General features: G+C 47.9%; 2 protein-coding genes across 3 annotated transcripts; both read left to right on the top strand.

Annotated features, from left to right (window-relative positions):
* The first annotated feature begins 310 nt into the window (after window positions 1–310).
* Window positions 311–15,236, top strand: TUT1 (terminal uridylyl transferase 1, U6 snRNA-specific). 2 transcript variants are annotated; one of them, XM_081238670.1, is made up of 9 exons: window positions 311–426; window positions 2,055–2,245; window positions 10,314–10,629; window positions 10,814–10,914; window positions 11,977–12,446; window positions 13,024–13,133; window positions 13,284–13,394; window positions 13,577–13,669; window positions 14,040–15,236. In XM_081238670.1, the coding sequence occupies exons 1-9, from the start codon at window positions 345–347 to the stop codon at window positions 15,188–15,190; spliced, it is 2,625 nt and encodes an 874-aa protein (XP_081094796.1). In that variant the 5' UTR covers window positions 311–344; the 3' UTR covers window positions 15,191–15,236. The 2 variants fall into 2 exon arrangements, with proteins under 2 accessions (XP_081094796.1, XP_081094797.1); XM_081238671.1 differs by lacking the exon at window positions 13,024–13,133 and adding an exon at window positions 12,890–12,978.
* A 1,000-nt stretch (window positions 15,237–16,236) lies between these two features.
* Window positions 16,237–26,369, top strand: EEF1G (eukaryotic translation elongation factor 1 gamma). The gene is made up of 10 exons (XM_081238672.1): window positions 16,237–16,342; window positions 17,445–17,603; window positions 18,284–18,347; window positions 18,504–18,646; window positions 19,154–19,297; window positions 21,257–21,386; window positions 21,782–21,986; window positions 25,510–25,682; window positions 25,776–25,900; window positions 26,132–26,369. The coding sequence occupies exons 1-10, from the start codon at window positions 16,331–16,333 to the stop codon at window positions 26,288–26,290; spliced, it is 1,314 nt and encodes a 437-aa protein (XP_081094798.1). The 5' UTR covers window positions 16,237–16,330; the 3' UTR covers window positions 26,291–26,369.
* The last annotated feature ends 701 nt before the right edge of the window (window positions 26,370–27,070 follow it).

The raw sequence follows: 27,070 nt of genomic DNA, 5'->3' as shown, positions 1-27,070 counted from the left end.
GGCCCGGCAAGAAACCCGGCACACTCTGTGGCTGCCTTATGAATATTCACGACCTTTGGGCCAATCAACGTCTGAACAGCTCAGAGCACACCAATGGGCTAACCGCATGCAGATAAACATCGTAGATGGTATTCCTAAAGCGGGTAGAGACTTAAGTCGGGCTGGAAACGGAACCTTGAGCGGAAAGAGCTCGGTTTTCGGAGGAGTGTACCTTGCGATTGGGCGACGGCTACGTCACTTCCTATCGGACGGGCGGAAGTTGCTTCCCAGCGTGTTGCAATTTGTAGAAGAGAGTTCCGGTTGTGGCCGAAGTGCTTGCGTTTTGTTAGTACCGGACAGTTGTGATGGCTGCGGTGGATTCGGATGTCGAACCGCTGCCTCGCGGGGGTTTCCGCTGCTGCCTCTGCCACGTCACTACGGCCAACCGTAAGCGGTGGCTAGTGAGGGGGGTGTTTATGGGCTTTCGTCTTTGGGTCCTAGCGAAAGTTAGGGTTATAGGTCATAGTTCTTGCCAAGTCGGTTGGTAGGGTCTCACCTCCGTTTTTCTCTCCGCTGTCCGAAGGGATTACAGAGTGGGGGAGAGTCCCACCACCTTACACCCCAGCTTCCCAGTATCCGAAATCTCGACGACAGAAGTTTCGTTATTTTATTTCCTCTTTAACCGTCATCTGTTGGATATTACGTTTGTGCCTGCTACTCCGCTGGGCTCTAGCGCGGGGAGAGGGGATTTAGAGATGAAGGAGCTCACCACCTAGAGATGGAGACAATTTCAGTACCCTATAGATGTGTTTGGAAAGCTGCAGGGTCACAGAGAAGGTAGTAGTAAAGTGAGGGAAGCCCTACAGAGGGGCTTCCCAAAGGCAGAGATGGGTGAAGTAACATGGTATGCATGTTTGGAACGTGGGTTTGGAAAAGGAGACAAGGTCCTTTTGTGACAGCGCAGGAGTCTCAATGAAACCTCATATTCCACTTTTGAAGTCTGGAATCATCATCTCCCCTGAACATGATCTTTCATTCTTTTCCTTTGTGAATGGCACTACCACTTGTCCAATAGGGCAAGCCAGAAATCCAGGATAGTCTTCTCTGGCCCCACATATACACTGGTGACATCAAGCAGCTGACTCAAAATGTAATAAAAATTTAAAAATCAGCTAAGTTTCCCCGCATTCACCATGTACCAGACTCTCGGGCAAGTGCTATATATGAATAATATGAATGTGGTAGGTACTATTATCATCTCAATTTTGTACCTCAGGAGACATGAACAGCGAGGTTAAGTAAGTTGCCCAAGATTCCGCACAGCTTGACAGACCTGGGATTTGATTCTGGGTAGTGTGACTTCTGATCCTGCACTTGTAATCTCTATACTATACCCAGAAATGATAAATGGGAAATAGTCTAGGGTCCTGATTTATTTAGTCCTTCTATAAATGACCTAGATAAGTTACCTGTTAATTTCTTTACAGTGTGCAGGTGTTGCTCTACCTAGCACTTGTAGATGGTTTAAGAAATACTTGTGGGGCTTCCCCGGTGGCGCACTGGTTAAGAATCCGCCTGCCAGTGCAGGGGACACAGGTTCCAGCCCTGGTCCGGGAAGATCCCACATGACTTAGAGCAACTAAGCCTGTGCACCACAACTACTGAGCTTGCGCTCTAGAGCCTGCGAGCCACAGCTACTGAGCCCACGTGCCACAACTACTGAAACCTGTGCGCCTAGAGCCTGCGCTCCACAACAAGAGAAGGCACTGCAACGAGAAGCCCGCACACTGCAACGAAGACCCAGTGCAGCCAAAAAAAAAAAAAAAAAAAAGAAATTGGAAAAAAAAAAAAGGAAATGTGTTTCTATCAAAAAAAAAAAAAGAAATACTTGTGTACAGCCTGTTCTCCTGGGAACCACTTAAAATGCTTTATATAGACAAATGGACAAGAGAGGAAGCTGCAAGGAGCCAGGACTTTGTCAGAATCAGTAGGATCTAGGTATGCCGAGAACAGAGTTGGGGTAGGTACACTGAAGAGCAATTCGGACGTTTTTGTCCTCACGTTTGTCTTTGCAGGACCCAGCCTAGAGGCCCACCTGGGAGGCCGAAAGCACCGGCACCTGGTAGAACTACGAGCTGCTCGAAAGGCCCAGGGACTTCGAAGCGTGTTTGTCAGTGGCTTTCCCCGGGATGTGGATTCTACTCAGCTCTCTGAGTACTTCCAGGCATTTGGACCCGTGGCCAGTGTTGTCATGGACAAGGACAAGGTAGAGTGAGTGGCTCTGGGGGTAAAGAATGAGTCAGGTGTCCTACACACCAAAAGAAATGGGGGAGGGAGACCAGCAGCCTGTTTCTGCTGGTTCCTAATGTGGCTTGCCCTTGGTGGACACTCCAGTACTTGGGCTAGTCCAGCTTTGTGAGTCTCTCACCCTCGCCCCCCACCCCTGCTTGGATTTTATCAGTTCGTCAGAATTAGTCATTGGGGAACTTGTTGGTCATTTATTTATTCAATCAGTCTTTTATTTGCCAAATATTTATTAGCTGCTAACTTTGTACTAGGCACTGCTTAGAACTGCATTCTGAGTAGTGCATAGGGTAGTCATGGTTCCTGCTTGCACAGACCTTACAGTCTAGTGGAGGAAGTAGACAATTAAATGAGTAACTACTACAGTGAAGTGGGTGCTTTAAGACCACACCATTGGGAGATCTATCCTAACCCTTCAAGAAACTGGTTGATAAACCAGCTAGCAGTTTATTAAGTTATGCTGAAAGGTACTGAGGTCATCCGGTCAGAACAGCCTGTCCTCTGGACAATGCAAGACAAACAGACTTGTTCTTTGCGGTCCTTTTTGTCTTGCTTCCATGCCGACCTTTTGTCAGAGTCTCTCTAGTCCCCTGGAAGAAGTTTGCCATTGTGGTGATGTGCTCCGTGGTCATATTGTAGCTCTGAGGCTACACTCTGGTTTTGTGGGCTTAGATGATCCCAAATCTACTTAGCAGCCCAGGTCTTCTCTTACCACGCCGTGGGGTCTGTTTTTCTTAGAAATTGCATTAAGCAACCGACTCACAATGGTTTAAACAAACAGGGTTCAATGGTTCTCTTATAACAAGAAGTCCAGACCTGGGCCATCCAAGATTTTACTGTTTTCCTGCTGTGTCATTATTGGCATATGGCTCTCACTTCATAGTTGTGATTATGCCGGTTCCACATCTTCCAGCAAGAAGAAGCAGCAGGTTGAAGGGCAGACCATCAAAGGCTAGGGTCATCTGAGTCTGATCCCTTCCCCCGGTTTCTTTATTTCCCAGGAAAATATTTCTCAGAGGCCTCTTCAGCAGACATCTCCTTATATTTCATTGTCCAGAACTCTGTCTATCTCCTGGTTACTCCCAGCTACAGGGAAGCCTGGGAAATGAAGTTTTTTTTAGCTGGGCACTTTGTCCCTCTGAGCAAAAAGCAGGGTTCTTTTAGTAAGGAAGATGGGAGAATGTATATTGGGTGGGCAGTTGGCAGTGTCTGTCCCAGGTGACTTCTTCAGAAAGCTCAGTGACACCACTTTTGTTCATATTTATTTCAATTGTAAAGAAAGATCTTTTCCTGAACTTAAACCTCAAGTTTTTGAGGCTTCTATCAATAATTATGACAATAATGACTAAAATTTTTATGGAGCAGTTATTATGCACCAATTATATGCTAAGTACTGTATGTCTTATTTAATCTCCACAACATTTCCTTGAGATCATCACTGGGGAAGTTGGAGGTTTGGGGGAGTCCCTGCTTGGGAGGCAGTCACAAGTTACTTAACCTCTCTGAGTTTCAGCTGCTTAATTTGTGAAAAGGGAATAATAATACATACCTTGTTGTAGGAATCTTATGAGACTTCGAGATAGTTTACATGAACTGTTCGGTTAATAATAAGCCCTCAGGGGGCACAGGTTCAGTCCCTGGTCGTGGAACTAAGATCTTGCATACCACACAGCGCGGCCTAAAAAAAAAACTTGCCAAAAAAAAAAAAGACCTCGGTAAATAGTGGCTCTAGATGGGGATGCTGGTATTGAGAGGAGAAAAATGGCGGGGACACATCCTTCTGAATCTGCTTATCCCGCCCTCCCTGATGCCTTTTGTGCAGTTCTTGAGAGAAATACGTGCACACAGACAAGGCCAGGCAAAGAGACACCTAATTGCTAACTGGGGCTTCGGCTGCAAATTTGGTGTTGCACTGCAGTCTGTTGAGCTGTGTGATTCCTCAGAATCAGAAGATTCGCTTGGGCAGGCCCAAGTGACTGCCTTTCTCCGTAGTTTCACTTTGGTTCTTTGTGCTGTTTGACATAGGGTAGAAGTGAGGGTAGACAGGGGACCCCCTTTTCTTTTCCCCCCCTTGTATTGTCAATTGATACTATATATTATTAAGATATATAATTCACTGGTTGTTAGTATATTTGCAAGATTCTGCAACCATCATATGATCTAATTCCAGAATGTTTTTTATCACCCCAAAAAGAAACTGTGAACCTATTATCTGTCCTTTTCCAATTGTGATTCAGGCCTGTGTGCTGGTGAAGCCATCCCCCTGGTTAATTTTTGTATATGGCGTGAGGTAGGGGTCCAACATCATTCTTTTACATGTGGTTATCCAGTTATCCCAGTTGAGAAGACTGTTCTTTTCCCATTGAATGGTCTTAACACCTTTGTTGAAAGTCAGTTGGTCATAGATGTTCGAGTTTATTTCTGGAGTCTCAATTACATTCTCTTCATCTGAATGTCTGTCTTAAAAAAAAAAAATTAATTAATTAATTTTTGGCTGCGTTAGGTCTTCATTGCTGCACGCGGGCTTTCTCTAGTTGTGGCAAGCGGGGGCTAACCCTTCATTGCGGTGCACAGGCATCTCATTGCGGTGGCTTCTCTTTGTTGCAGAGCATGGGCTCAGGAGAGTGGGCTTCAGTAGTTGTGGCTCGTGGGCATAGTTGCCCTGCAGCATGTGGGATCTTCCTGGACCAGGGCTCGAACCTTTGTCCCCTGCCTTGGCAGGCGGATTCTTAACCACTGCACCACCAGGGAAGTCCTGAATGTCGTCTCTATGCCAGTACCACACTGTCTTTTTTTTTTTTAATTAAAAAATAGTTTGGGAATTCCCTGGTGGTACCGTGGTTAGGACTCAGCGCTTTGGCTGTCGGGGCCTGGGTTCAGTCCCTAGTCAGGGGACTAAGATCCCGCGAGGTGTGCGGCACGGCCAAAAAAAATTTTTTTTTTAATTGAGGTAACATTGGTTTGTAACATTATATAAATTTTATGTGTACAACATTATATTTCTATTTCTGTATACCCTACAGCGTGGTCACCACCAAAACTCTAGTTTCCATCCATCACCATACAGTTGATCCCCTTTACCCATTTTGCCCTGCTCCTTCCCCTCTGATAATCACTACTCCTCTCTGTATCTATGTATTTGTTTTTGTTTGGTTTGTTTATTTATTTATTTATTTATTTATCTATTTAATAGATTTTTTTTTTTTTGCGGGACACGGGCCTCTCACTGTTGTGGCCTCTCCCATTGCGGAGCACAGGCTCCAGACGCGCAGGCTCAGCGGCCATGGCTCACGGGCCCAGCCGCTCCGTGGCATGTGGGATCTTCCCGGACCGGGGCACGAACCCGTGTCCCCTGCATCGGCAGGCGGACTCTCAACCACTGCGCCACCAGGGAAGCCCATGATAGATGTTTTTATGGTATATATAGTACTTTATTTTTTTAAAAACGGTTTGTTTATTTATTTATTTATTTATTTTGGCTGTGCCAGGTCTTAGTTGCAGCACGCGGGATCTTTGTTGAGGCACGTGGGATCTTTTAGTTGCAGCATGCGGACTTCTTAGTTGCGGCATGCATGCGGGATCTAGTTCCCCGACCAGGGCTTGAACCCGGCCCCCTGCACTGGGAGTGTGGAGTCTTACCCACTGGACCACCAGGGAAGTCCCTGTTCATTTATTTTGTTTTTTGTTTGTTTTTTATATTCCATATATAAGGGAAATCATATGGTATTTGTCTTTTTTTGTCTTACTCATTTCACTTAGCATAATACCCTCAAAGTCCATCCATGTTATTGCAAATGGCAAGATTTTTTTTTTTTTAGTAGCTGAGTAATATTCTATTTTATATATACACCTCATCTTCTTTATCCATTCATCCATTCAGGGGCACTTAGGTTGTTTCCATACCTTGGCTGTTGTAAATAATGCTGCAGTGGTGATGTGCTCCGTGGTCATACTGTATTTGTATTTCTGTGGTATCCGTTATTATTTCTCCTCTTTCATTTCATGCATATATGTATGTGCATATATCTTTTCAAATTAACGTTTTCATTTTCTTTGTATAATAACCCAGGAGTGGAATTGCTGGATTGAATGGTAATTTTAGTATTAATTTTTTTGAGGAATCTCCATACAGCTTTCCATAGTGGCTGCACCACTTTATATTCCCAACAGTGCACGAGGGTTCCCTTTTCTCCACATCCTCGCCAAGACTTATTTCTTGCCTTTTTGATAATAGCCATTCTAATAGGCATGAGGTGATATCTCATTGTAGTTTTTTTTTTTTTTTTTAACCTTTTTATTTTTGGCTGTGTTGAGTCTTCATTGCTGTGCACGGGCTTTCTCTAGCTGCGGCAAGCGGGGGCTGCTCTCCCTTGCGGTGGCTTCTCTTGTTGTGGAGCATGGGCTCTAGGCGCGCTGGCTTCATTAGTTGTGGCACGTGGGCTCAGTAGTGTGGCTCGCGGGCTCTAGAGCACAGGCTCAGTAGTTGTGGCGCACAGGCTTAGTTGCTCCGCGGCATGTGGGATCTTCCCGGATCAGGGCTCAAATCCATGTCCCCTGCATTGGCAGGCGGATTCTTAACCACTGTGCCACCAGGGAAGTCCAGTCTTTTTGTTTTTAAAATTTTGGTTGAGCTGTATAAGTTCTTTATATATTTTGGATATCAGCCCATTATCAGATATATCATTTGCAAGTATCTTCTCCCATTTGGTGGGTTGTCTTTGTATTTTATTGATGGTTTCCTTTTTTGTGCAGAAGCTTTTTAGTTTGATGTCGTCCCATTTGTTTATTTTTGCTTTTGTTTCTCTTGCTTGAGGAGACATATCTAGAAAGATATTAAGACCAGTATCAAAGAGCTTACTGCCTGTGTTTTCTTCTAGGAGTTTTATGGTTTCAAGTGTTACATTCAAGTCTTTAATCTATTTTGAGTTTATTTTATTTTATTTTATTTTATTTTATTTTATTTATTTTTTTTTTGCGGTACGCGGGCCTCTCACTGTTGTGGCTTCTCCTGTTGTGGAGCACAGGCTCCGGATGCACAGGCCCAGCGGCCATGGCTCACGGGCCCAGCCGCTCCGCGGCATGTGGGATCTTCCCGGACCGGGGCACGAACCCGCGTTCCCTGCATCAGCAGGCGGACTCTCAACCATTGCGCCACCAGGGAAGCCCTATTTTGAGTTTATTTTTGTGTGTGATGTGAGATAGTGATCTAGTTTCATTTTTTGCATGTGGCTGTCAAGTTTTCTGAACACTGTGTATTTATTTATTTTTGCGGTACACGGGCCTCTCACTGCTGAGGCCTCTCCCGCTGTGGAGCAAAGGCTCCGGACGCGCAGGCTCAGCAGCCATGGCTTACGGGCCCAGCCGCTCTGCGGCATGTGGGATCTTCCTGGACTGGGGCACGAACCCGTGTCCCCTGCATCAGCAGGTGGACTCTCAACCACTGCGCCACCAGGGAAGCCCTGAACACTGTTTATTGAAGAGACTGTTCTTACTCCATTGTATATTCTTTGCTCCTTGTTGTAAATTAATAGTCCATATACATGTGGGTTTATTTCTGGGCCCTCAGTTCTGTTCCATTGATCTGTGTGTCTGTTTTTCTGCCAGTACCATGCTGTTTTGCTTATTATGATTTTGTAATATAGTTTGAAATCAGGGAGTGTGATACCTCCAGTTTTGTTCTTTTTTCTCAGGATTGCTTTGGCTATTTGGGGTCTTTTGTGGCTCCTATAAATTTTAGAATTTTTTGTTCTGTTTTTGCGAAAAATGTCCTTAGGATTTTGATAGGGATTGCATTGAATCTGTAGATTGCCTTAGGACATTTTGACAATGTTAATTTTTCCAATCCATGAGCATGGAATGTTTTTCTATTTATTTGTGTCTTCTTCAGTTTCTTTCAACAGTGTCTTACAGTTTTCAGTGTATATGTCTTTCACCTCCTTAAATTTTATTCCTAGGTATTTTATTCTTTTTGTTGTGATCGTAAATAGTTTTCTTTATTTTTCTTTCTGCTAGCTGCTTGTTAGCATATAGGAAGAGAACAGATTTTTGTACCCTGCAACTTTACTGTATTCATTTATTATTTCTAATGGGTTTTGGTAGAGTCTTTAAGGTTTTCTATATACAAAGTCATGTCAACTGCAAATCGTGATAGTTTTGCTTCTCCTTCCCAATTTGATGCCTTTTATTTCTTTTTCTTGTCTAATTGGTCTGGCTAGGACTTCAGTACTGTTTTGAATAAGAGTGGTGACAGTGGGCATCCTTGTCTTGTTCCTGATAGCTTTCAGATTTTCACCATTGAGTATGATGTTAGCTATGGGTTTGTCATATATGACTTTTATTATATTGAGGTGCATTCCTTCTCTACCCATTTTATTGAGAGTTTCTATCATAAATGGGTATTGAATCTTATCAAATGCTTTTTCTACATCTACTGAGATGATCCTCTTTTTATTTTCAGTTTGTTAAAGTATGTGTCTTGTTGATTGATTCACGGATGTTGAACCATCCCTGCATCCCACTTGATGGTGGTGTATGATCCTTTTAAGGTATTATTGTATTGGATTTGCTAATACTTTGTTGAGCATTTTTGCATCTATGTTCCTGAGAGATATTAGCCTATAGTTTTCTTTTTTTGTGCTGTCTTTGTATGGTTTTGGTATCGGTGATGTTGGCCTTGTAAAAATAAGTTAGGGGGCTTCCCTGGTGGCGCAGTGGTTGAGAGTCTGCCTGCCGATGCAGGGGACACGGGTTCGCGCCCCGGTCCGGGAAGATCCCACATGCCACAGAGCGGCTAGGCCCGTGAGCCATGGCCGCTGAGCCTGCGCGTCCGGAGCCTGTGCTCTGCAACGGGAGAGGCCACAACAGTGAGAGGCCTGCGTACCCCCCCGCCAAAAAAAAAAAAGTTAGGAAGCGTTCCCTCCTCTTCAATTTTTTGGAATAGTTTGAGAAGGATAGGTATTAAGTCTTCGATGGTCCTGGACTTTTGTTTTTTGGGAAAGTTTTTGATTACTGTTTCAGTCTCCTTACTCGTGATCAGTCTATTCAGGTTTTCCATTTCTTCATGATTCAGTCTTGGAAGGTTGTGTGATTCTAAGAATTTGTCCCTTTCTTCTAGGTTGTCCCTTTGTATGTTTGTTGGTGTATAGCTTTTCATATTCATAATATTCTCTTACCCTTTGTATTTCTGTGGTATCCGTTATTATTTCTCCTCTTTCGTTTCTGATTTTATTTATCAGAGGCTTCTCTCTTTTTTTTCTTAGTGAGTCTAACTAAAGTTTTGTCATTAGTACCACACTGTCTTGATTACTGTAGAGAGTACCTTTGTATAAGCAGGATGAGGTTCTAGCTTTACCACTGAAGAGAATATAAAAAAATATGGCCTTTTGCCAGAGCAGTTATAGTTTTTCTGCTCCTGCTAACGTTTTACCTTAAAAACAATGACCCAACGAATATCATTAAACTCAACCAAATCACAGCAGCACTGCTGTCGTATTGCTGGTAAGTTCGTTGAAGGTGGGGTTTATGTGTTTAGATTTACGCGTAACACAGTGATCATTACATGGATTGTTAATATTAAAAGAGTCTAATTAAAGCAGGAAAAGTTAGGGCATGAGTCATAGTATTACCAGTGAAATGTCATTGGGAAGACTGGGGTTTTACAAAATAGGTAAAATGAGGTTTCTCAGAGGCAGGCTTGGGTGAGAATAAAATGCATGCGATTTGAGTGAAGGAGATAATTGCTTTTCTAAATATGTTCCCTGGTGGGAATTCCCTGGCGGTCCAGTGATTAGGACTCCATGCTTTCGCTGCCGAGGGCGCAGGTTCAATCCCTGGTAGGAGAACTAAGATCCCATAAGCCTTGAGGCGTGGCCTAAATAAATAAATAGGTTCTCTGATGTTATCAAAACAGCAAACAAATTTCCCAGTTTATATGGTGGTCCCCATTTTAAAGATTCTCACCCACTGTCAGACCATGTGTTTGGATTCTAGGTTCTAAAACCATCATCATTGTCCCTGTTGTGGTTTGACAGGGAGTGTTTGCCATTGTGGAGATGGGGGACGTGGGTGCCCGGGAAGCTGTCCTCTCACAGCCCCAGCACAGCTTGGGAGGACATCGCCTGAGGGTCCGGCCACGGGAGCAGAAAGAGTTCCAGAGCCCAGCCTCCAAGTCCCCCAAAGGAGTGGCCCCCGACAGTCACCAGCTGGCAAAAGCACTAGCGGAGGCCCCGGACGTGGAGGCACAAATGCTGAAGCTTGTGGGGCTGAGGGAGCTGTCTGAGGCCGAGCGGCAGCTTCGGAGCCTCGTGGTGGCCCTGGTGCAGGAGGTCTTCACAGAGTTCTTCCCTGGTGAGTCACCTCCCTCACTGTGTCTGAGCCCTTCCTGTCCTTCCTCCCCTGTGTTTGCATCCCCAGTCCTCCCTAAGCTAGTGGTGTTCATTGGCCTGCTTTTCCATCTTTGTGCCCCATTTTGTTCTTCCACCACTTACTCCCTGCAGTGTCTCTTGACCTTTATTCTCTGCTCGGCACCCAGGCTGTGTGGTCCATCCTTTTGGCTCTTCCATAAACAGCTTTGACGTCCATGGCTGTGATCTTGACCTCTTCCTGGATCTGGGGGACTTGGACGAGCCCCAGGTATGTGACCACGGAGGCAGCTGTGAAGAGTCAGTGGAAATGGTCATGTCTGGGCAAACACTTGACCTTTCGTGCCTTAATTCTTCATCTATAAAATGGGGTAATAGGACCTGCCTGAAAGAGTTATTATAATTGGAGAAATGTGAATGTGTATGGATATTGGATAGGATAAAATGAATCAACGTGGGATAAATGGCATTTGTAACAGGAAAAAAACCAGATTGCAAAATAGCATGTATAATATCTTACTCGGGGAGATAATGGGTTATGTTTTTGCTTATCTGTGTTTTCTAACATTAATGTACAGATCCTGCCTTGGGAATAGGAAAGGGTCATTACTTTTTAAATAGACTATTTTTTTAGAGCTGTTTTAGGTTCATAACAAAATTGAGCAGAAAGTACAGAGTTCCCATATACCTCTCGCCCACAAAAGTTTTTTGTTGTTTGTTTTTTGGGGTTTTTTTGCTGCACCTCACAGCTTGCGGATCTTAGTTCCCCCACAAGGGATCGAACCCGTGCCTCCTGCAGTGGAAGTGCACTGGAGTCCTAACCACTGGACCACCAGGGAATTCCCTCTTTAGTCTTATTTAATCTGGAACGGTTCCTCTGCCTTTTTTTGTTTTTCATGACAATAACGTTTTTGTAAAATACTGACTGTTTATTTTATGGCATTAAAAGGTTAATTTTTTTTTTCTTTGTTGTACGCGGGCCTCTCACTGTTGTGGCCTCTCCCGTTGCGGAGCACAGGCTCTGGACGCGCAGGCTCAGCGGCCATGGCTCACGGGCCCAGCCGCTCCGCGGCATGTGGGATCTTCCCGGACTGGGGCACAAACCCGTGTCCCCTGCATCGGCAGGCGGACTCCCAACCACTGCGCCACCAGGGAAGCCCTAAAAGGTTAATTTTAAAAAAGGCTTGTGAAGGTTAAATGAGTTGATATTTATAAAGCCTTTAGAATAGGGCCTGGCACATGAGAAGCAGTAATAGATATATCTTAGGGATGGAATGTTCCCTGGTTAGGGGACTGCAGGTGAGGCAGTTACTCAGCTCGTTTCCATCCACAGCCAGCCCCAAAGCCTGCAGAATCTCCATCCCTGGACTCGGCCCTTGCATCCCCACTGGATCCTCAAGCCCTGGCCTGCACCCCAGCCTCCCCTCCAGACTCACAGCCTCCAGCTTCTCCCCAAGACTCGGAAGCCCTGGACTGTGAAGTCCCTTCCTCCTCCCTGGCACCCCAGACTCCAGACTCTGCTTTGGCCTCTGAGACCCTCGCCTCTCCCCAGTCCCTGCCTCCATCCTCGCCACTGCAGGAGGACCGGGGAGAGGGGGACCTGGGGAAGGCCATGGAACTGGCAGAGGCCCTGAAGGGGGAGAAAGCAGAAGGGGGAGCCATGCTGGAGCTGGTGGGATCCATTCTTCGGGGCTGTGTCCCTGGAGCGTACCGAGTCCAAACTGTGCCCTCTGCCCGACGCCCTGTGGTCAAGTTCTGCCATCGGCCTTCAGGTCTCCACGGTGACGTCTCCCTCAGTAACCGGTACCTTTGTTTGGGGGGCGGCGGGGAAGGCCAGATGGGCACTCTGGGGAGGTTGAGGAGGGTGCCCTGCACCAGCTGAGCCTTGAGGTTGTCCTTATTTGGTCCTGTCTCTCTTTCTGATGCTCATCTCATGTCTGGCTTTCATTTCAGTGTTTGGAAAGTGTGTTTCTTGGGATACTGTTTTTAAGGATTTAGGAAAGAGTTCCATCCATGGTGAATAAGTTGTAGCATTGGGAAATGCTGAGTTAAACACAGGCAGGTTTCTCCCTTCCCTCCCTCTCCCCCACTTCCTCTTTCCTCCTTCTCCCTCCCTTGCTATCTTTTTTGCATAGTAAAGGCTCTGATCAGTCTTACAATAACATGCTCTGTAACTGTCTAAGACATTTATAGGATGTCGTGTTTCCCAGACACATTTGATGTTCTTTTGTACATACTCTGTCCAGACCATGTCAGAAAACTCCTCGGGAAACCCTCTGTTGGCCTTCTTCCATCTGGCCCCCATTACACAAGCCTGGAATGAGAGCTGGGGGTGGTAGGTTCCTGAGCCCTAACACCCTTGTCCCCCCCTCTGTCCCAGGCTGGCCCTGCATAACTCCCGCTTCCTGAGCCTCTGCTCTGAGCTGGATGGGCGAGTACGGCCCCTTGTGTACACTCTGCGCTGCTGGGCTCAGGGTCGAGGGCTGTCAGGTGAGAATAAATCAGGACAGACTTGGGGCTCTGTTCGTGTCGGGGCAAAGGCAGGGACTCAGGGAGAGAAGGACCGGGGTTGCGAAAACTGCCAAGGAGGGGATCAGAACCGCCTCTAATCTAACCGGAATTAATTGATTATTTACCCAGGGAGTGGCCCGCTTCTCAATAACTACGCCCTGACCTTGCTCGTGATCTATTTCCTTCAGACCAGGGACCCTCCTGTGTTGCCCACTGTGTCCCAGCTCACCCAGAAAGCAGGTACAGTAGCCCGGCCTCCACCCGCTCTGTCTCGTGAGCTTCATCTCTCTTCCTCCTCTCACTTAGACATATTGAGCTTCCCTGAGAATGAGATCTCTGCCATCACTCCCATATCCACCCTCCCCCGCCCCCCCTTAATCTTCCTGCTTCCAGGCTCACCCTCACCTTTTTTACTTTCGTAGGTGAGGGCGAACAGGTGGAGGTTGATGGCTGGGACTGTAGTTTTCCCAGGGATGCCTCGAGACTGGAGCCCAGCACCAATAAGGAGCCCCTGAGTGAGTTTGGGGAGGCTGGGAGAGGACTAATAAATGGTGCTAATGACACAGTTACTGGCACACAGCAACCTCGTGGGATAGCTAATATTGTTATTGCTACTTAACAGGTGAAGAAACTATGACTTGGAGTAATTAAGTGGCTTGCCCAAGGTCATGCTGCTGGCAAGGGGAAGGGGCAGTATCTGGGGGCACCACGGGAGAGAGGTCTGACCTCTTGTTTATAGGGATGAGAGGAGCCTGGCTCTGGCACTCTTCTGAGCCACTTGGGAGGGAAAAAGAAAGTCCAGCTAAGGGAATGGCTCTGGCACAGGGCTGATCTCACTTCTGGCCTCCAAGTGAGCCCTTCTCCCTGGTCTTTCTCTTCCTCCAGGTTCCCTGCTGGCCCAGTTCTTCTCCTGCGTCTCTTGTTGGGATCTTCGTGGCTCACTGCTGTCCCTGCGGGAGGGTCGGGCACTGCCTGTGGCAGGGGGCCTGCCCTCTGATCTCTGGGAGGGTCTGCGCCTCGGTCCCATGAACCTCCAGGACCCCTTTGACCTGAGTCACAATGTGGCAGCCAATGTGACCAGCCGGGTGGTCGGGCGGCTACAGAACTGCTGCCAAGCAGCAGCCAGTTACTGCCGAAGCCTCCAGTACCAGTGCCGTTCCTCCCGGGGTCGGGACTGGGGGCTGCTTCCCCTTCTGCAGCCCAGCTCCCCCAGCTCCCTGCTGTCTGCAACACCCATCCCCTTACCCCCCGCTCCCTTCACCCAGCTCACTGCTGCCCTGGCCCAGGTGTTACAGGAGGCTTTGGGGTGCCATATAGAGCAGGGAACCAAGAGACTGCGGTCAGAGGGAGGTGGAACTGGGGAGCCTCCCCAGGGAGGGACAAGCAAAAGATTGAAACTAGACGGACAGAAAAAAAGCTGTGAGGGGGGCCAGGGGGAACAGCAGGGACGTGCAGGGGGCCACGGTGAAGATGGGGTGGAAGAAATGGCGATAGAGGCTGGAGAGTCAGTGCAAGACTGGGCCATGAGGAGCCCTGGGCAGCCAGGGGAGCTGGCCCCGATGACCGGAAAGCATCTAGGCACTGGAGAAGAGGGGCAGTCAGGCCCCGCAGCGCTGGCTGAACAGGGGCCCAGAGGACCTGAGGCAGCCCGAGAAGGGTCTCAGGCCAAGGCAGGGAAGGGGGTGTCGCTCTCCTCAGTGGGCTGGCGCTGTGCCTTGTGCCACCGAGTGTGGCAGGGGCGGCGGCGTGCCCGAAGACGCTTGCAGCAGCAAATCAAGGAAGGAGTTGGAGCTGGTGCTGGCACAGGAGCAGAGTGGCTGGCAACTGAAGCTCAGGTCACGCGGCAGCTGAGAGGCCTGAGCAGTACTGAACAGGTGCCAGGGGCTGAGCCACTCCTGACCTTCGTGGTGTCTGTCTCCCAGGCTGACCAGACTCTCACTGTGACCCCACTCCGGGATTCTCAAGGCCTGTTCCCTGATCTCCATCATTTCTTACAGGTTTTCCTCCCTCAAGCACTTCGAAACCTGCTCAAGTGAAGATGGGGACCCTAAAGGGCAATAAAGCTGCTAGTTTAATAATAAACACTAGTTTCTGCTAATTTCCACCTGGTAATAATCCTCCTTCCCCCAGTGCTTAAAGCAGCCTCTCACAGGTACCCTCTCTTGCCACCCTAAAATAGGTCTCTCAGTATGTTTCCTTCAGAGCCCAGGAGGAGTGTGTGTCTGGCACCTGGACCCACTCAGTAGAGTTCTGGAAAGATGGAGTGCTGGGTGGGTGGCTTGAGCAGCACCTGAGAAGTACCAAGTTTGCTTCCACATTTACCTTACTGCCCAGAGTTACGAATGGTGACAGGGCTTGAAATTTGGATTCAGCGTTTTTCATTCTCTCACTTAATAGAATTCATCCTGTTCTTAAATTGGGTTCAGATCTGAGCATGGGTAAAGGGCGACCCATCCATTGAATTGTCAGCCCTTCCGGGGTGACAGGACGTGGCTGGGTTCTCCCTCAGCCCCTCCCTTGTTGCAGGCCCAAAGACTAGTGCCTCTTCTAAGCAGTAACAGCATCCTTGAGCTACAAGGTCGTTTAATGGAAAAAAACCTCATTTTTACAGAGGGCTTCGGACTTGGGCTCGGGTTAGATGTACAAGCTCTCCTCTAGAAAGAGCCGGAACAAAAGGAACGTGGCACCCCGCCACCTCCACGCAGTTGCTTCCGCTCCTATGAGTGTCACACAACCACGATGTTAGGGGGTCTGGCAGGACCTCCATCAAATCACCGCGGGCCCCGCGACCCGGAGGGAAACGCCTCTGGGGCCCGGCGCGATGCCGGGCTGGCAGCTCTGCCACGTAGCTGCAGAGGGGCGGCTTTCCAGCTAGTTCTCACAGTCTCCCCACCCTCCACGCCTGCTACCTCCATGTCGGGACTCGGATTGGCCCTCCCTCACCGCGCAGGCGCGAGCTTTTTACGCGCAGGTCCCAGGCCCCACCTCCTGTTTCCTTTCAGCTGCCGCGGGATACCGAGCTGTCGTGCGTAAGCCTTCTATGCCGTCCTCGCTTTCCGGCTGCTGTTTCTCCACGGCTCTCCGCCCCCCCCACCTCCACCCCGCACCGTTCTCTCCCTGACGGCTTACTTTGCGGCAGCGCGAAGAGCCCCACCCCCTTTCTCTGCGGAATCACCATGGCGGCTGGGGTAAGTTTGCCGGCTCTGGCAATCCAGGTCACCCTATCCGACGCCATCCTCTGCCGGAGTGGGTCCAGTCGGCGTCAGAGGGTTTCTGGAGCCGAGTGGGGAACTGATCCGGGGTCTAGAGACCGTACTGTTGGAGATTGGGGCTTCCAGGCCCCGGAGGGGAACTGAGGCTGGGGCTCTGGGAGGCCAAAGAGGTGGAAGGGTCTGGGGTAGAAGAGAAGAGGGATGCCAGATCCTGGCAGTCTGGGACCTGAGAACGGAGTTCGGTTCGTTGCCTTCTCGAGACGTGGGATCCGGGCAGGGTGACAGAACTTTTGCGATCGTTTTGTGGGGCAACAGGAGGGACAAGGGAAGAGGAGGGTCTTTGTGGGCACGTACGTCTGGCCATGGTTAAGGGTCGTCCTGCGGGGAGGTTTGGCAGCGAGAGGAGCCTCCGGACGCTGGAGTCAGACCAGTTGGACCCCGCTGGCCACGTTAATAGAAGGAGAGAAGGAAACCCCTGGGAACTCACTGCGGGACAGGACCGGAGGGATGGTACGCGTGACAAGGAATGAAAGGTTTTTTAGGGAGACCGAGTTGGCTTAGGAAGAGAAGATGCCATTCGGTCTCTAAGTGGCTGTTCGGAGGGGACTTGGAAATGTCTTGGTTGGTGTGTGTGTCTTGGAAACAAGGGTGATGCTTTTGAAGGGTGAGCGGCTCAGTAGAGTAAGCAGGCGCTCAGTGACCATCAATGAATGAACAAGGGCTCTGGGAAGGGAGGGGCGTGTATTTGTCGGCAGATGGAGTCTGAGGGAGCTAGAAGTTCTGCATTTCTTAGAGATGTATTTGAGGGGACGAGAACGCTTCCAGAGACGTCCTTACGGAAGGTCACATCTGTCAACACGCTTTATTTAGCAGTTGGTGTGTAGTTCTCTCCTCGTATTTTGGAGGACTCTGATTACACAAGACTGCAGATACTGAAGAACTAACTTGGTTCACCAAAGGGAGTAAAAAGAGTGAGTCGAAGCAGATTGGGATTACTCGGGGAAGTTGTTCCCGGGTAACACTTAGGACTGGGACCCTTCTAGTCATTAATGGCTTATTTCCCGCCTTTTCCCCACAGACCCTGTACACATATCCTGAAAACTGGAGGGCCTTCAAGGCCCTCATTGCCGCTCAGTACAGCGGGGCTCAGGTCCGCGTGCTCTCCGCACCACCCCACTTCCATTTTGGCCAAACCAACCGTACCCCCGAATTTCTCCGTAAATTTCCTGCTGGCAAGGTGAGTAGGAAAGTGGAGAGGGGCCTTTGGTCCTGAGAACCCAAGGAGAACTGAGATTCCATCACTCTGAAGATGACCTCCATCTTTAAAACGGAGCTTTCCATGTTACTTTTTTTTTTTTTTCATGTTTCAGAGACTTAAAAAAACTTTTATTTTGAGACAGTTGTGATTTCTTTGTTAAAAATAGTACACAGCTATTCAGTCATTTCCTATGAAATTCACAGGCTTCTTTGTATTTGTGGGAGAGAGGATCAGTTTTGACTGATTTCAGTGCAAATAGATCAAATATTTGCTATGAGTAGAATTCTTGCCCCAAGGGGCTTACAGAGATAGATAAATAACCATGCTACATGTAGAAGAGATCAAGTGCAGTGGGGGAGTACTATAATACTTGGGATAATATAGACAAATATCGGACTCGGGTTTCTTGCCTTTTGCTTATTTGAGGTTATATACAAACATCTAATCTCTAAATTTTGGGGGTCTCTTGTGTGAGTTCAGATTGTAGGGGATGGTAAGTTACTCATACACTTTTGGTTCTTAAGTTTCAGATAGTGTCAAGAGTTTGGTCAGCAAGGGTTCTCAGCCTTGTATAAAAAACTTTATTCAAAACGATTGAGTCCCTGGGCTTGACTAGTGAGAAACTGCTGTGTATTTACTTATGACTGCTTTGTCCCCAGGTTCCAGCCTTTGAGGGTGACGATGGATTCTGTGTGTTCGAGAGCAATGCCATTGCCTACTATGGTAATCTGCAGTGGCTGGGGAATGGGAGGGTCTGGAGGTGATGGGGTGCAGGAGAGGGTGAGGGGAGCTGGAGCGGGCAAGGAGAGGAATTTTCAGGGACCTGCACTGGCTTTGACACAGCCCCAAAGTTCTGACCTTTATGTTCCGCCTCTGCAGTGAGCAACGAGGAGCTGCGGGGAAGTACGCCCGAAGCAGCAGCCCAGGTGGTGCAGTGGGTGAGCTTTGCTGATAGCGACATAGTTCCCCCAGCCAGTACCTGGGTGTTCCCCACCTTGGGCATCATGCACCACAACAAGCAGGTGAGCCTTGGAACTTGGGGAGAAACTAAGAGCAGGGGTGGCGTCAGCTCCTCAGTATCAGGGAGGAAGAAATAAAAAAGATTGAGGAAGGGTGATGCCAAGAATATGTGCATAATAAATACCTAATCTTTGAGCTTTCAGTTTGGAGCGCTGGGCTGTTGACGGTATATGGATTCTTTGTCAGACAGACCCAGTGGAGGTGGGAGGTCTGAGTGGCCAGACGAGAGGCCTCTGCTTTAGAAAGGTTGTACCAAATGGTAAGGGAGTGGTTAGACCAGATGACCTCTAAGGTTCCTTCTAAAATTGAAAGATATATGCCTACGATCAATACAGTGGGAAATGAAGCCAGACTGCGCCATGAAGAAATGTAACATTGAGAGCTTCATTTGCGATACATTTAGAAGGAGCCAGGACTCAGTGGAACAGCTACCTTAGTTATTATTGGGGGAGAAGGGCAGGGACAAGGGTTGGTACCCACTGCCAAGTCTGACCATTTTAAATCAATAGGCCACAGAGAATGCAAAGGAGGAGGTGAGGCGAATTCTGGGGCTGCTGGATGCTCACTTGAAGACAAGGACTTTTCTGGTGGGCGAACGTGTGACGCTGGCTGACATCACAGTTGTCTGCACCCTGTTGTGGCTTTATAAACAGGTGAAGTTTATAAAGAATCTGGGTTGACGGGGTAGGTTGGGATCAGAAACAGTGACAGGCCTGCCAGGTTATCTGTATCCTGCTGATGGGAGGGAGTCTGAGGCAACAGCTAGTCTTCGGGAATTCCGGGATTGAGTACCACTGTTAACAGAGAACCGGACTGGCCTCTTGATGGGCATTGAGCCAGAAGACCCAGCGAAGCCAAAGAGCAGGATAAGGAAGGATTGATTACTTTCAACAAGAAAGGAAAACACCAGGGATCTTTCCCAATAGCAAAACTGGGGAAATTTTTAAGCTAAGGGTACATGCGTACTCATGATTGGGCCTTGGGTGGTTGACAGTCGGAGCTTCAGCTGATTGAGTTCCTGAGGGTCAGAAAATGTCATCATCATCATCATCCCTTAGGTTCCAGTTGCTCTGGTAGTTGAGGGCTTCAGGCTGATCTTTACTATGGAAACGGAACTGGGAGTCCTACTGCGGATACACTGTCTTTGCCGCTGTTACTTCTCTTGCCTCATAAGAGTTGTTTCCGCATTTTTGTTTGGTTGGTTTTTTTTTTTTTTTTTTTTTTTGGCTATGCCATGCGGCATGCAGGATCTTAGTTCCCCGACTAGGGATCGAACCCGTGCCCCCTGCAGTGGAAGCGCGGAGTCCTAACCACCCGACCGCCGGGGAATTCCCAGTTTCTGCGTTCTTCTGTTCCCTTAAGATCATTAATTACAAAGACCTGTTCAAGGACAAGCATTACAGCGAGGTTCAGATCATAAAATGGCTTAGGCCAAAAATGGCTTCTCATGTCAAGAGAGTGCCTGGTTCTCTTCTTCCAGAGACCCTCTAACCCTGTCTTCGTACACCATGACTGCTTTCCCTCCTTCTGAGAAGCTTGATCCTGTTCTAGTGCCCTTAATTTCTGTTTGGCAGCTAATGTGTTTACTTTGTTCCCATGTGTCTCAGGTTGCCCAGTTGTGCTTAGTTGTGAAGACAGAGGTAGAGGTGATAGCTTCAGCATCAAGATCTTTGGAGGCAAAACTAGGATCAGTTCTTGGCTTCACTACTTACTGGTTGTTGTGGGGAGGGTGTGTGTGGATTCGTTGAGTCCTCTTTTTTCACCCTGTGGAAGCTATAAAACCAGGGTAGGAATCATCGCTGTTGAGGTTATTGGGTTAAAGATGGCACATGGCTGGTTCCTAAACAGCAGCTCTTGGACCGATGCTGGACCAGAATAGTAGTGTGATAACAGCAAAGAATAAAGCACCTACTTGGTGTCAGAGCCTGTGCCAGGGCGTAACAAGGACAATCTTAGTGAGTCTTTGCTTGTTGTGTGGGTGAAAGAAATGTAGCCCGGAAGTTGTGGAGTAGGATTTGAACCCAGGTACTGCAGAACCAGCACTACAGAGCTGACTGTGATGTATCCTTGACAGGATTATTTTCCCTCTGATCTTGGCAAATGGAAAAAATGGTAGATGAAGTTTTCATGAAGCCGAGTTTAAGCACTCTGTTATGCTGAAACTATTTTGCTGTTGAATATTTACTTTCTGAATTTTGATGCATGTATATATCTCTCACACATCACATAGTTCATATAGATAGTTTTCATTATTTGCTTGGCAAAGTGAGTAGTTTGTAGTTCTCTGTTGGTCCCAGTCTTTTAAGTTTTATGGACATGTGAAATTACAGGTATGGAATGGCTTTGTAAAAGGAGTAAGGCACAATATAAATATTCCTACCAGGTAGATTCATACTGAATAGAGGGTGGGACCAAGCATCCATTAAATTGGATTGGACTGCAGGAGAGAGATGAGTAAGGTAAGTGGGCAGTAGCTCTCCAGGGAAAGCTGGTGTTCTGGGGGCTGAAAGGAAGCTGGAGCTTTGGTGTAGAAAGAAACAAGGGGCTCTGACTGGAAACTCGTCAGGATTTTTCCCTCCGCTGATGATATGTCCACTCTTGCATCCTGGCAGGTTCTGGAGCCTTCTTTCCGCCAGGCCTTCTCTAATACAAACCGCTGGTTTCTCACCTGCATTAACCAGCCCCAGTTCCGGGCGGTCTTGGGGGAGGTGAAACTCTGTGAGAAAATGGCCCAATTTGATGGTAAGTCTGAGGAGGTAGGGGAGCATGCAGGCAGGGTCAGGGGACTGGTCTGCTCAGTCTTAACCCCTTGATTTCCTGTCTAGCCTTTGGGTTATGTGGATCCACAGAACGTAGGGCATTGCACGTAGCAGCTAGTATTTTGTGATACTTGTCTTATACACACACATGCTCCCACTCATTTGTGTTAATATGTAGAATCATGATGCACGTGTATCTGTAGCTGAGGCTTGCGTTCTTGCTCAAGGATGTACTGTGAACTGGTAGCAGGCAGTGTAGCGTCTAGATCCCTTAGCTGTCCCACCCAGCAGTTTTCCTCCACTACTTTGCTTGTGCCTGGCTTGGGAGGGTTGTGCAAAGAGACCAGACATTGACTTTTCTCCTTCCCTTTGCACCAGCTAAAAAGTTTGCAGAGAGCCAGCCTAAAAAGGACACCCCACGGAAAGAGAAAGCTTCTCGAGAAGAGAAGCAGAAGCCCCAGGCCGAGCGGAAAGAGGAGAAGAAGGCAACTGCCCCTGCTCCCGAGGAGGAGCTGGATGAATGTGAGCAGGCGCTGGCTGCTGAGCCGAAGGCCAAGGATCCCTTTGCTCACCTGCCCAAGAGGTACGGATGGTGGAGGGTAGGGGGCATGGGGCCCAGGAGGGCCTGTGCTCACCTATGTGCATCCCCCTCATACTGCTAGTGGCTAGGATTTTAGGTTGTCCATATAAAATTGAAAGATGTATTTTAGTTGCAAATAAAGCAGCTTCCTGACTTTACCATCAAGGGTTGGGTGACTTTTGAAAGGAGAAAACAAGTTCCGAATGCATCTGGTATTTGAGGATATCAGAACTCCCCTTCTAGCAAAGAAAGCAGGTGGGCCCAGGGCCCAGAATTCGGTGTGGAGGTGAATTGATTGGTCTTGCGTGCGCACGTTAGGATTTGAGGTTGAGAACGCTAGGAACTCGTACACTGAGGGCTGCAGGAAGGAAGAAGATGCAGAGAGCCTCCATCTGCTCTGCTTTGCTGGCTTTGCTGAGGCAGCAGACACCATGTCAGTGTCCTTTGATTGTCTTTTTGCTGTTTTGATGCATCAGCCTATATAAAAATTGCTCACTTTAAGAGAAAGGATGATGACCATGGCTACGTAGTGCCTGTCTGGTTTATTGTTTCCCAGCGTGGGGGAGTTAAACCCCGCAAGGAGAAGGAAGTAAATGGGGTGGTCGTCTGTGTCCTCTTCTCAGTCACCATAGGGGTTCTTGGAAGAAAGAATACAGTGAAGGGGGATTTTTAGTGTGAAAAAAGTGGTGCAGCCAGTACTTGCCCAGTTGTTTACCATCAAATCTTTCTTCAGTCACTGCTCCGGGTCACCTTATTAGAATTTCAAGCAATATGAGAAATGTCTTTTCCGTGGTCACGTCACTTAGTTCGCTTTTCTGTTTTTCTTGCCCATTCTGCCTTTCCTAAAGCCATCTGTCCTTTCACTAGTTGGTTTGTTGGGGTGCAGCAGTGTTTGACCTCCCCATTTTGTCGTGGTTTGTATATGGGATGAAGGAGCACGCGCTGGTGGTAGGCATAAGAAGTATGTGGAGTTGTAAGCGACCTAGTACTGGATGGTTGCCCTTAGGAACCGCTGCTTCCCCATTTGGGGAGCAACTTGGGGTGCAGCTGAGAGCTCTTACTCCCAGGTACTTCATACAAGAAGGCTCCTAACGCAGCTGCTTTTTAAGGATATATTTCTTTCCAAACCAAAGTGATTACCTTGAATCTAGCACAGGGGCAGGTCAAGAGTGAGCGGGATTTTTGGTATCTGGAAGTAAGCTATGATAACCAACCCAAATTATGTATGCCCTTGTAACATAGGCACTGCTGATAGCTAGAGATATTCACACATATTGGATCTGTACACTGGGCAGAAAATAAATCAGGCAGTAAACTTAAAATCTTTAATAAACTTAGCATTTTTTTTTTTTAATAATTTTTTTTTATTTTTTGGCCGCGTTGGGTCTTCGTTGCTGCTCACGGGCTTTCTTTAGTTGCAGCAAGCGGGGGCTACTCTTCGTTGCGGTGCGCGGGCTTCTCACTGCGGTGGCTTCTCTTGTTGCGGAGCGCGGGCTCTAGGCGTGTGGGCTTCAGAAGTTGTGGCACGCAGGCTCAGTAGTTGTGACTCACGGGCTTAGTTGTTCCGCGGCGTGTGGGATCTTCCCAGACCAGGACTTGAACCTGTGACCCCTGCATCGTCAGGTGGATTCTTTTTTTTTTAACAGTTTTATTGAAGTATAATTTCCATTATGAAGTATAATCTTCCATATAAAATTCAGTCATTATAATTATATAGGTCAATGCCTTTAACTAAATTTATAGATCTGTGTAACCACAAAAATTCAATTTAAAAACATTTCCAACACTACAAAAGTTCACTGGCAGGCAGATTTTTAACCACTGCGCCACCAGGGAAGCCCCAGCCCTTTTTTTTTTTTGTATCGTTTGGGAGTGCTTATTAGTACTTATTTGTTGCATTACCATGGTGCACTCCTGGGCTGCCAAGATGGTTTTCCCCAGGATTCTTAATGACTCAAAGGTGATGTCTTCAAAGACAAGACTCATTTGTCCAGAGTTAATTTTAAGGCCTTCCAGCTACCCTAACCCTGTGGTCATTTGTTTGTTTGGGGTTTTTTTGAATTTTATTTATTTTTTTATACAGTAGGTTCTTATTCGTTATCCATTTTATACATATATCAATCCCAATCTGCCAACTGTGGTCAGTTTGGGGAGAAAAATGGACACGTGGTCATAAATAATAAAGTTCAAACAGCTCAGGAGAAAGTGAAGAAAAACTCCCCAGCCCTACTGGTTTTTTGTTTGTTTGTTTGTTTGTTTTTTAAAGTCTTTACTGAATTTGTTACAATATTGCTTCTGTTTTATGTTTTGGTTTTCTGGCCCTGAGGTATGTGGGATCTTATCTCCCCAACCAGGGATCCAACCGCACCCCCTGCATTGGAAGGTGAGGTCTTACTCACTGGACCACCAGGGAAGTCCCCCCCAGCCCTACTTTTTGCGTGGTTGAGGAAGTAAAGCACCTCAGATGAGGTCTCTGATGTGCATTTGGGAAGGAACCTGGGACCCCCGGTTAAAGGACAGATTCTCTGCTTTGCTACATTGCAGCAGTGAGCAAGTCACACCACTTAACCTTATTTGTAAAGGGAGGGATGGTAACGTTCTCTGACTCTAGGGTTTGTTGACATTGATTATATACTAATGAATAATTGAACCAATTAAACATTCAGTATAAGGGGGTTTAATAGATTTATGGCACATTCATGCAGAAGATTATTTAGCCATTAAAACATCTGCAAAACATTCTTGTTAACCAGGCAGTATTAAGTGAGCAAATTGTGTAGGGCACAGAATTACATGCATCATCTTTGGAAAACTGCCGGTGGGAAATACGTTAAAATATTAGTTATCTTGTTTGCTGGCAAAGTGAGTGATTTTCTTCAGTTCGTATGTGTTTTAATAACTGGAAGGAAAGAAAAAAAAAAAAAAAAAAGAAGCCCTACCGTTGTGGGGGGGCACCTCTCCTATTCTGAAGCTCAGTGTGCCAGATTGCTTCAAAGATCACCTGAACTTGTTTCTGAGCAGAGTAACTTAAAGGACACGGGTGTAGGATTTGGGGTGGAGGCCCTTTGCAAACATTCACTTACATTGCTGTCATAGTGTGTGTAACCTGAAGAGGCCTGTGTGATGGGGAGGGGTGGGGGCAGCGACTTGGGTGAGTCAGGAACTGAGGGTGACTCTTGGGAAAGAGCCCGGGGAGGGGCTGGCCAGGAAAAAAAAAAAAAAGGCGTCCTCGCTGTGAGTCTCCACCAGGGGGCAGCAGCTCGCCATGCCTTTCTTCGGGCAGATCCTGGGCCCCACCCTCCACGTGCCTAGCATATTTAAGCTGGGGGTGGGGGGATAAGGGAATGCCCTGGGCGCCTCTCACACCCCCCAGCTCTCCTCCCTTGGAAGGTGATACACATCTGCCAATCCAGCGACTCTACCTTTAAAGCAGTAAATTTGAGTGGAAACACCCTTAGCTTCTCTTAGCACTGCCGCGGTAGGACCTTCTCCACCTTGATCTCCTTGCTTTTCTTCCTTCATTCAGTACCTTTGTGTTGGATGAATTTAAGCGCAAGTACTCCAACGAGGACACACTCTCCGTGGCGCTGCCGTACTTTTGGGAGCACTTGGATAAAGATGGCTGGTCCCTATGGTACTCCGAGTACCGCTTCCCTGAAGAGCTCACCCAGACCTTCATGAGCTGCAACCTCATCACTGGTGAGCAGAGGGTGGCTCTGGGAAGAGGAAGGGAGGACATGAGGTAGTGGGTGACATGATTTCAAAGGCTGAATGTTCTTCCTTGCCCTTCAGGAATGTTCCAGCGATTGGACAAACTGAGGAAGAATGCCTTTGCCAGTGTCATTCTGTTTGGAACCAACAATAGCAGCTCCATTTCCGGGGTCTGGGTCTTCCGAGGCCAGGAGCTTGCCTTTCCGGTGAGGAGGGTGCAGGGGAGGGGCCTTGTCTCTTTAGGGTGGGGCGAGGACTTGGGAAGTATTCCTGAGCCGGTGGGCACTCCCGAGAGTTCAAGGCATGTGTCCATGAAGGAGCTGTCATGTTCACAGGAGTCCTGGGGTCTGATGACGGGTGTCTGAGCTGGAAATAACAGGTGTGGGGCAGCAGCCGATAACCTGACCACATGCTTCTACCTGGCTTTCTCTCCCCAGCTGAGTCCAGATTGGCAGGTGGACTATGAGTCATACACATGGCGGAAACTGGATCCCAGCAGCGAGGAGACCCAGACGCTGGTTCGAGAATACTTCTCCTGGGATGGGGCCTTCCAGCATGTGGGCAAAGCCTTCAATCAGGGCAAGATCTTCAAGTGAACATCTCTTGCCGTCGCCTAGCTGCCTGCACCTGCCCTTCAGGGAGAATGGGGGTCATTAAAGGAAACTGAACATTGAACCCTTTCCTGCCCTGCCTCCTTTGTTGGGTGATGCCTTCTTCAAAGGGGAGTAGATATGTTGAAGCAGGGTGTTGTCTATACCTGCAGGACCTCCCTGTGTAGGAGAGAAGTCTTCAGAAGAGCAGAAAGAGAGGCCTCTCCTCAGTTTTGATTTTTTTTTTTTTTTTAATTGCCTTGCCTCTCCTGTGATGACCATCTTCTGTCCTAGCTGGGAGAGATTGGATGTAGTTAGGAGGTGGTGACACGGGGCTTTTGTAACTACCTAACTCCAGACCTTCCCGCACGAAGGGGGAGAATACCTACCGATGGGGTGAGAGCACAGCATGCAGAGCGACTTAACGCTACTTGCCACAACTGCCCTGTGAGCTGGGGCAGCAGCCGTATCCCAAGAGTCATAGTTTCAACACTTCAGACAAACAGCGAGAAGAGACTGCTTGGAACAGATACTGGCCTGTGGCCCCTAACCTGGCTACGGATTATCTCTGGGGTATCCCTACTTTCTAACAAGGAAGTGGGGTTCAGGGATTTAAGCAACTTGCCTGTGATCACATCTCAGGTGGTGGAGACAGGATTTTGAACCCAGTGGGTGTCACTGGAGCCTGTACCCTAAACACGCCCTAGCGCTTCCTGCGATGTAGAGCAGTCATAAATGTCTTTTAACAACCCTGCTCAGACCAGTGGTTGCTGTTTTTGCTTCTCT

The sequence above is a fragment of the Mesoplodon bidens genome, assembly GCF_964165515.1.
Source record: "Mesoplodon bidens genome assembly, chromosome: 7".
NCBI lineage: Eukaryota > Metazoa > Chordata > Mammalia > Artiodactyla > Ziphiidae > Mesoplodon > Mesoplodon bidens.
Note: the sequence above shows the minus strand (reverse complement) of the source record. Positions and strands in the feature narration are given on the sequence as shown.

Bases quoted from the DNA above. Each gene is read 5' to 3' on its own strand.
- TUT1 (XM_081238670.1), top strand. From the start codon at position 345: ATGGCTGCGGTGGATTCGGATGTCGAACCGCTGCCTCGCGGGGGTTTC. The intron at 10,630-10,813 runs GTGAGTCACCTC...CTCGGCACCCAG, and splicing joins CTTCACAGAGTTCTTCCCTG to GCTGTGTGGTCCATCCTTTT. The intron at 13,395-13,576 runs GTACAGTAGCCC...TTACTTTCGTAG, and splicing joins CCAGCTCACCCAGAAAGCAG to GTGAGGGCGAACAGGTGGAG.
- EEF1G (XM_081238672.1), top strand. The intron at 21,987-25,509 runs GTACGGATGGTG...TCCTTCATTCAG, and splicing joins TTTGCTCACCTGCCCAAGAG to TACCTTTGTGTTGGATGAAT. The intron at 25,901-26,131 runs GTGAGGAGGGTG...TTCTCTCCCCAG, and splicing joins GCCAGGAGCTTGCCTTTCCG to CTGAGTCCAGATTGGCAGGT.